Below are 8,694 nucleotides of genomic sequence, written 5' to 3'. Positions count from 1 at the left end.
ATAGACAGGGGGTGCTCATGGGTGGTTAGCCGTCTCGAAACAACATTTCGGTTCGGTAATCGAAAGTTTTGGTTCACTCTTTGTGCTAACCGTAACCGTTTAAACCGGTTATCGCTTAAGCAGTTAACCATTTTTTCGGTACAGTTTTTCGATTAACCATTAACCGTTATTAGATTTATATTATTACGTTTTACTTAATGTACTAGATATTTTCAATATTTTTATGCATATACTTTAATATTATATATACAATAATATAAAATGTAGTATAAAGTGGATAATAATTCCATTTGAAAATATAATTAACACTAATAATTCACTTCATTTCTTAATTATAGTATTTAGATTAGTACTAAAGTTTCCAAGTAATTACATATTTGCCCTAATTGTTGTAATTTAGCAACAAATATTAGAATGTAATTGTTTGAAAAAGTTTCAAAACAATTAAATAGAGAAAAGAATATTTCGGTATTTCGGTTAGCTGTTAACTAAAAAATCATAACCGTAACTGTACCATTTAACGTTAATTCTATTGTTTCGGTACCCGTATTGCTGAAATTTTTTATCGTAACGATAACCATCCATTTAGACTGATTTTTCGATATTTCAGTATGATTTTTCGATTTCGATTGCAATTTTTCATGAACACCCCTAGGCCCTAGTAATAGAGTCGGACAAGGGGACAAGCGGTGTCAAAACTCAAAATACTCCATAAGAGAATGAAAGAGAGAAATTACAGAAAGGATCAAAGTAACACACTTATACACCCACACGTGACGAAAGCTGATCCTAGCTAAATGCTCTCTGCTCCACACTTGCTTGCTTTGTCTCTCCTTTTGTCTTTTCATTCTTTCATAATTCTCCTCAAAAAATATACTCCTACTACTATTTAATCATCACACTTTACTCCCACATTTCAACTCTAAAAACTTTTTTAGAGTGTTTTAACTCCTTTTTCTTTTTCCGACCACCGTAAAAAAAAAAAACAATAATGAGGTTGCTAATTTCTTATCCACTAATGATAATTTGGGTGGTGTTACTGTATCTTTGCCACGTGTCCTCATCATCACCGGAGAAAAACACATACATAGTACACATGGCAAAATCTCAAATGCCGGCAACCTTCGACCACCACACTAAGTGGTACGAGTCATCTCTCCGGCACGTGTCAGATACAGCTGAGATGATTTACACGTACTCCAACGCTGCCCACGGGTACGCCACACGCTTGACAGAATCCGAGGCTGAGTCACTCTCTTCCCTGCCCGGGATTCTGGCGGTGCTGCCCGAAACTCGGTACGAGTTACACACGACTCGGACACCTTCCTTCCTAGGACTCGACAGAACTCGTGACTCGTTCACTGAGTCGGAATCGGCGAGTGACGTCATCATTGGTGTGTTGGACACGGGTGTTTGGCCAGAGAGTAAGAGTTTTGACGACAAAGGGATGGGTCCCGTGCCTAGCACGTGGCGTGGCGCGTGTATGACAGGGAATAACTTCAGCGCGTCGAGTTGTAATTTGAAGCTTATTGGTGCTCAGTATTTCTCACAGGGTTATGAGGCGGTGGTGGGGTCGTTTGATGAGTCACGTGAGTCGAAGTCACCACGTGATGATGATGGACATGGGACCCACACGGCGAGTACTGCTGCTGGGTCTCCTGTTGAAGGGGCTAGTCTTTTTGGGTATGCGCCAGGGACGGCGCGTGGAATGGCTCCCAGGGCTAGGGTGGCTGTCTATAAGGTAAGAGTAATAGACTTCGTCGGACTCGTTTAGTTGAAGTTGGGAAGTAAAATTTCCACGAATTTGCATTATCCATGAAATTTTATTTCTTAAGAGTACATCTTTCTTTTTACCTACGGGTTTAAGTAAGTTATTTTCTCTATTTTGTAGATATTGGAACTTTTTAGGATGTTTTACTTTTCATGTTTTTGTAAAATTAATTAACAACACATATATTTATCTTTTAAGAATTATAATTTTCCATGTATTTGAAGGTTAATCAAACGAGCTCTTAGTATTATGAACTTATTAATATCGTAAGAGATGATGCCTAAGACTTGTGATCAAATCACGTTTACATCATTTGACTTTAGGGTCTTCCTTCCTCTATATTAAAAAAAAACTAATTGTCATTTACACTAAGAAAAGCTTAATTTTAGGAAAATTTTGAGCACCTCTTATACTTAGACATCTTATTAACAAATATTGATATGTATGTAATAAATTAAGGAGAGGAATGACATAAAGATAATGTTTTATTGTATTTCTAATTAAAGAAAATTCAATAATGAAACTTGGTACTTCCCATTTTATTTTAAAATATTAAGATGAATATTAAACTTTTTTTAATTATTTGATTATATATGTTTACATACTTATATTTTAGTGAAAAAGCATGGTCAAAATTAAGGAAGTGGTACGATTAAAAAGAGTTTATGTTATTTGATTCCGAATAGAGAATGTACTGTTATTAAATTGATTGAGGATCTGATTAAAGATTAGGAGTATTGTAAGTATTTGATTAGATTAATAAATGTTGAAGTGACATGAGATACTTTGCAGGTGTGTTGGACAGGAGGATGTTTCAGCTCTGACATTTTAAAAGCCATTGATAAGGCAATCGAGGATAACGTGAATGTGCTGTCACTATCATTGGGCGGGGGAACGTCGGAATACTACAGGGACAGCGTGGCCATTGGCGCATTTGCGGCGATGGAGCACGGGATTTTGGTGTCGTGTTCGGCGGGTAACGCAGGACCCACGGCCTTCAGCCTGTCGAATGTGGCACCGTGGATAACTACTGTAGGAGCCGGCACACTCGATAGGGACTTTCCGGCTGTTGCTAGTGTTAGCAATGGGAAGAAATATGCTGGAGTTTCGCTCTTCCGAGGAGAGTCCTTGCCTCACGGCATGCTACCTGCTGTCTATGCAGGTACATCTTTATGCTACCTAATTACATTAGTTCTATTTAATCTTTATAATGTGGTTTACTGTATACATCTCTCTTGAGTATAGGTTATTTGTCAACAATTGCACATGATTATGGTGGGTTACATGAGAATTGATGTAAAAGTAGGTATTGGTATTAGAGAGAGTGGTGAAGTTAAACGGGTCGTGTTCGTGTTTGGTCTATACGTATGTTAAAACAATTAATTGCGTGCTTTCACAAATGTGGAACTATTTTCCCATGGCACATAGAAGGGACATAGATTTAGGTGATCTGCAATCTTTAAGTAGTTTTAAGGTCATATCAGTAAAATGTGGAGTGTTTGACAAGCAAATTTTAATCAGTTCAATCATGATTGTGTATGTCAGTATATATAATTCAATTACCAAACTTTCCAAGCCTTTGTTTCAAATTCTCAACACATTTTAATTTTCAACACACTAATGGACAGAACAGTATGGTTATCCATGTTCACAGTCTTTTGAACTTGTAAATTATTGGTTAGAATATGCAACTGGATCCAAAGAGAAGTAGGTAAACTGCATTGCTACCAACATTTCAGAAATTTAAGATTAGGAGTTCTTTTTCTATGATTTGTGTGATTCTCTGTTCAATATAGGATTATGGTAGGTTTTCTTGTTTAACATTAAAGTAATCACTAATCAGTGGTTTCATAAAGTACAAGGAAACAGCGCAAGTACTTTAATTAAAACTTCAGTCATCTATCTTAGATTGTATTATATCTTTGTTTTTAACCTAGACAATTTGACGTTTACTATTCCTAGCGGACAAACTGTTGAACCCCTTGTTTATTACATGCACATATAAGTTATCTCACATTAAAGAAGAGGAGAGAAAATAACCACCTTATAAGCATGAAGTTGTACTTCTGCTATTGACAATTGGTTGTAGTTTGGAATCTTCTTTGGCTTGTTTGTGGTCAAACTCTCCTCCTTAGTTGACTTATGATTGATTTTCCTTAAATGCCCTCACTAAGATTGAGTGATTGAAGTAGTGTCAAACTGATCTAATATTAATGGTCCTCTGTTGGGAGTTTGGGACGATGTAATTACTTACTCCTTTAGTCCTATAATATAGTGCTTGTTTCATTTTTAGTGGGTTAAACCTTAAAAAACACAGATCTGAGATCTTGTTAGATTCGGCTCAATGTGTAGTGTCGTAATGTTAACTTTTTATAAATAAGTAATTGAAAATGTCAAATGTCCATCTTGGAGACCGTGTAAAAAAAAATATATATTATGGGACGGAGGGAGTAGTTAAGAGTTATGTTCACTAGAACGATTTAATACTATGCAAATTCAGCATTTGTTTTATTTTTATGATCTACATATAGTAAAACATAAAATGAGAGGCTAACAACTTGCAGTTCTAGATTTATTATGCCAAATGATATTGTTATTCATGACCTTGGAACTATTAATGACGATAGCAAAAGTAATGGGCTCAATGTGAACTCTGATATGATGGCAGGAAATGCGAGCAACGCCACTAGTGGCAGTCTGTGCATGACTGGCACATTAATTCCGGAGAAAGTGAAAGGTAAAATAGTCTTATGTGACCGTGGGGTAAACCCGAGGGTCCAGAAGGGTGCGGTGGTCAAAGCTGCTGGCGGTCTTGGCATGATTTTGGCAAATACAGAAGCAAATGGTGAGGAGTTAGTTGCTGATGCACATTTATTACCAGCCACAGCGGTGGGCCAGAAGAGTGGAGATGCAATAAGGGACTACGTAATCTCGGATTCGAACCCAACTGCCACCATTCTGTTCGAGGGGACGAAAGTGGGAGTTCAACCTTCACCTGTTGTAGCGGCCTTCAGTTCCCGAGGCCCAAATGCAATCACCCCCGAGATCTTAAAGCCTGATATGATTGCTCCAGGTGTCAACATCTTAGCCGGGTGGTCAGGGGCCTTGGGGCCCACCGCAGTAGCCACTGACATGAGGCGGGTGGAGTTCAACATCATATCAGGGACGTCGATGTCTTGTCCTCATGTGAGCGGCCTTGCCGGGCTTGTGAAGGGAGCGCACCCTGATTGGAGCCCTGCAGCCATCAAATCTGCTTTGATGACTACTGCTTATGTAACCTACAAAAATGGGCAGAGGCTTCAGGATGTTGCTACAGGGAAACCATCTACACCATTGGATCATGGGGCTGGACACGTGGACCCCATATCAGCCTTAAATCCGGGGCTCGTGTATGATCTCACAACCGACGATTACTTAGCTTTTCTGTGTGCACTGAAGTACACTCCATCACAGATAAACTTGGTTGCCAGGAGGAAGTTTATTTGCGACAGTGATAAGAATTACAGCTTATCAGATTTCAATTACCCTTCATTTGCCGTCTCGTTTAAAACCGTCCCATCTACCAAAGCAGCTGGTGGTCCAAGCCATGAGCCCACCGTGATGAAGTACACACGGACCTTAACTAATGTGGGACCACCAGGATCATATAAGGTAACTCTTACTTCACAGGCACCAGAGGTTAAGATATCAGTGGATCCAGAAGTTCTGAGCTTCAGTAAGGTAAATGAGAAGAAATCATACACTGTCACTTTCACCGCCGAACAAATGGCTTCAGACACAAACAAATTTGCTAGGATTGAATGGTCAGACGGTAAGCACGTAGTTAGCAGCCCGATTGCATTTAGCTGGTCATGATTAAACTTCTTATGTGAAAGAATATGTGCTCGGTATTTTCGTGTTAATCCAGTGAGTAATCACTTCTCAGAAAATTGAGCAACAATTAGCAGTTTTAATGCTTCGAATATCAACATTACCAAGGAAGTAAACATTCTGTTACCAGTTGAATATCAGGGCATGAAACTGACTTAACTAGAGTTGAAAGCTTTGAGATAGAGCAACAATGTTAGTTTACCTGAAAAACAAAGTAGATTTTTTCAAGTGTAATGCCACTAAAGAGTGGAGAAAAAATATATCATGTATTGTTCTTCAAGACAAGAACAAAATAATTATGTTCAATGTTCAATGTTCAATGTTCAATGTTCAATGAAAAAAGGAAGAAATGGTTTCAAGTGTTCATATTTACAGGTTGGCAGTGTTGGCTTTTATTGAGCTCATTGATTGGTATATTTGGGGTTTTGTGGTGTTGGCTGCATCGCGGCTATCCTTATCGTTTCAATTATTATATGCCTGAGTGGCGAGTGCAAGTTACAGTTACGTGGGGACTGTGGTTGTCTTAGCTTTTCCATTATGGCACTATGTGCAAAAATAACAAAATCAGATTGTTCACTCATGTAAAAAAAACAAACAGAGAAAAATGAAAAAAAATAAAGTAAAGCTTTACTGTCCGTTTGTTATTTTGTTTTTATTTTTTGTTTCCAGTTTTTTAAAATTAAAAGCTAAAAATTGGAAATCTGAAAAAGTGATTTTCACTTTTCAGCTGTCAGTTTTCGAAATCATCGTGTGCCAAGTAAATTTGACTAAGGGTCTGTTCTTCCCACTTTATTTTTTAAAAATTAAAAGCTAAAAATTGGAAATCTGAAAAAGTGATTTTCACTTTTCAGTTGTCAGTTTTCGAAATCATCGTGTGCCAAGTAAATTTGACTAAGGGTCTGTTCTTCCCAGCTTATTTTCAGTTCTGTTCTGCTCTAATCAGTTTAGTTCAGCTCCATTCTTTTGTAACCATTTTGTTAATCAGAAAACCACTGTTATACCAAACGCGTCCTTACAACTTAGGTTTTATTCTTTTGAACTTATTTTCAATTCAGTTTTCCCCTATCTAAAATAACAGAGTCTAACTACTTTACTATAGTAGTATGACAATTATAAAGGATAGTAATTTTTTTTTTTTGGTTTGTCTTGATGGAGATGTGATTTAATTACAAGTTGAACTGTATTAGGTATAGTTTGAATAATTTATCGTTTAAGCTAGTTGATATCTGTAAAAAAAATAAAAAATTAAATGTAAGATGAAATCTCTTGCACGTATGTGTTTGGATTCTAACTCTACAAGGTAGAGTTTGAGTAATATCAATCATGAAAAAAAATCCAATAACTCATATACTATCTTTCCAAAGCCTTTCCTACTTTTTCTCATTATTATCCACCCCATAAATTTCCTCTTTCCACAGTTATGAACCCTTGATTTTGAAATGTACGGTTAAGATACAACTCTACCAGATAGAGTTGTATTAAAACTCTAGAGGATATGAAATCTTCACAAGTGGGAGAAATTTTGAAAATCTCACTTTTCAAAGACAAGAATCGAACTCTTTTTATAAGGATGGAAGGACGGTACGGTCGGTACCCAACCAATTAGGCCAACCTTAATTCTTAGTTAAGTTTTGTACTAGTAGAGTATCTTGTGAGCCATCTTGTCCATATATAATTATTGGATTCCAAATTACTCACTAGACTATGTTTATATGATCCTAACAAAAACAAAGACTAAGGCTATGTTTAGTTCACCTGAAATTTTCTGATATGAACTTATCTAATCTGATCTAAACTTATTTTTTCTGATCTGATCTGATCTGGTTTGATTACAAAATCTTATCTTTTAGATTTTTCTCAATATATAAGAACAAATACAGTCATGTGGGGTTTTGTTTGATTCATCTCAATGAGTACTTTATTAATATTCAATTATTATAATTTCTACTAATATGTAATGAAAAATATTTAATAGTAATAATGATTTTTAAATATAATCATGATTTGAACTGATCTGATCTTATCTGAACTTATTTTTTCTGATATGATATGATCAAATTAGATCTGAAATATGCAAAAATAAGGTGAACTGAATATAGCCTAAAGTGAAAGTTATCATGAAGGTCTTACCTTTTTATGGTATATTTTTGTCAGAGTATTTAAACAAACTTTTTCATGAGATATCATATAATTTAATTGGTAAACTTTTGATTAAGGGGTACCCTTTGACTCATGATTAAGTATCAATCTCAGCAACATCACTAATTTTATGACTTCATACATCAAAAGAAAGATTACATAAAAAATCGAGCCAATTAAACTATAATTTTTATCATACATTAGTGTGTACTATTTTTTTTTTCTCATTGCTCATTTGAAATAAAAAGAAGAGTTCTAAATAAACAAAATTTTAAATATACCATGTACATAACACATCCGAGTTTTTAATATATGAACTTTACATAGACAATTAGTTGCCACATTTACCAATTTTGTGCCACTAAGAGATGTGCCATTTATATTGTGATATGGACTACATGGTCCACAAAAGTTATAGTAAGCAATTGTTGATATGATTTGAAATGTACCTTTAATTTTATCTTTCTTCAAAACTTGTCTCTCATCTATAAAAATATATAAAAAGACATTTTTATCAGATAAATGGTACCACGTGATACTCTTATGAAGTTTCTAATAAACATGTTTATGATCTCAATCAAAAGATTAACAATGTGTAATTAATATGATTCGAACACATGACCTTTGAAATGAAATGTGAGAGTTTAACAAATAATCAATTACAATTTCAATGTATGAATGTCTCAATGCTTAATGTTTCAAGTAAAACATGATAAAGTCTTGTCATTATATGTAATTATAAAAACATATGACAAACTTTTTGATTTTGAACCTTTTTACTAAGAAACAATAATATTCTCTTACCCAAATTTCATTGAAATTGTTGTTATTCCCAATTACTTAGAAGTTTTTTTAACAACTTACCATGCCATAATGTCCATTTTTTAATTTGCACTAGACAGAATATTATGAAA

General features: G+C 35.3%; 1 protein-coding gene across 1 annotated transcript; it reads left to right on the top strand.

Annotated features, from left to right (window-relative positions):
* Positions 1–721: 721 nt before the first annotated feature.
* LOC104894916 (subtilisin-like protease SBT1.7) lies at positions 722–6,007 on the top strand. Its single transcript, XM_010681278.4, has 3 exons — positions 722–1,741; positions 2,564–2,933; positions 4,440–6,007. The coding sequence occupies exons 1-3, from the start codon at positions 992–994 to the stop codon at positions 5,624–5,626; spliced, it is 2,307 nt and encodes a 768-aa protein (XP_010679580.2). The 5' UTR covers positions 722–991; the 3' UTR covers positions 5,627–6,007.
* The last annotated feature ends 2,687 nt before the right edge of the window (positions 6,008–8,694 follow it).

The sequence above is a fragment of the Beta vulgaris genome, chromosome 6 (assembly GCF_026745355.1).
Source record: "Beta vulgaris subsp. vulgaris cultivar EL10 chromosome 6, EL10.2, whole genome shotgun sequence".
NCBI lineage: Eukaryota > Viridiplantae > Streptophyta > Magnoliopsida > Caryophyllales > Amaranthaceae > Beta > Beta vulgaris.
The sequence above is the reverse complement of the archived record's forward strand: the minus strand, read 5'-3'. Positions and strand labels throughout refer to the sequence as shown.

Coding starts and splice junctions, on each gene's coding strand:
- LOC104894916 (XM_010681278.4), top strand. CDS start 992: ATGAGGTTGCTAATTTCTTATCCACTAATGATAATTTGGGTGGTGTTA. Junction 1,742..2,563: donor CTAGGGTGGCTGTCTATAAG/GTAAGAGTAATA, acceptor GATACTTTGCAG/GTGTGTTGGACAGGAGGATG. Junction 2,934..4,439: donor GCTACCTGCTGTCTATGCAG/GTACATCTTTAT, acceptor ATATGATGGCAG/GAAATGCGAGCAACGCCACT.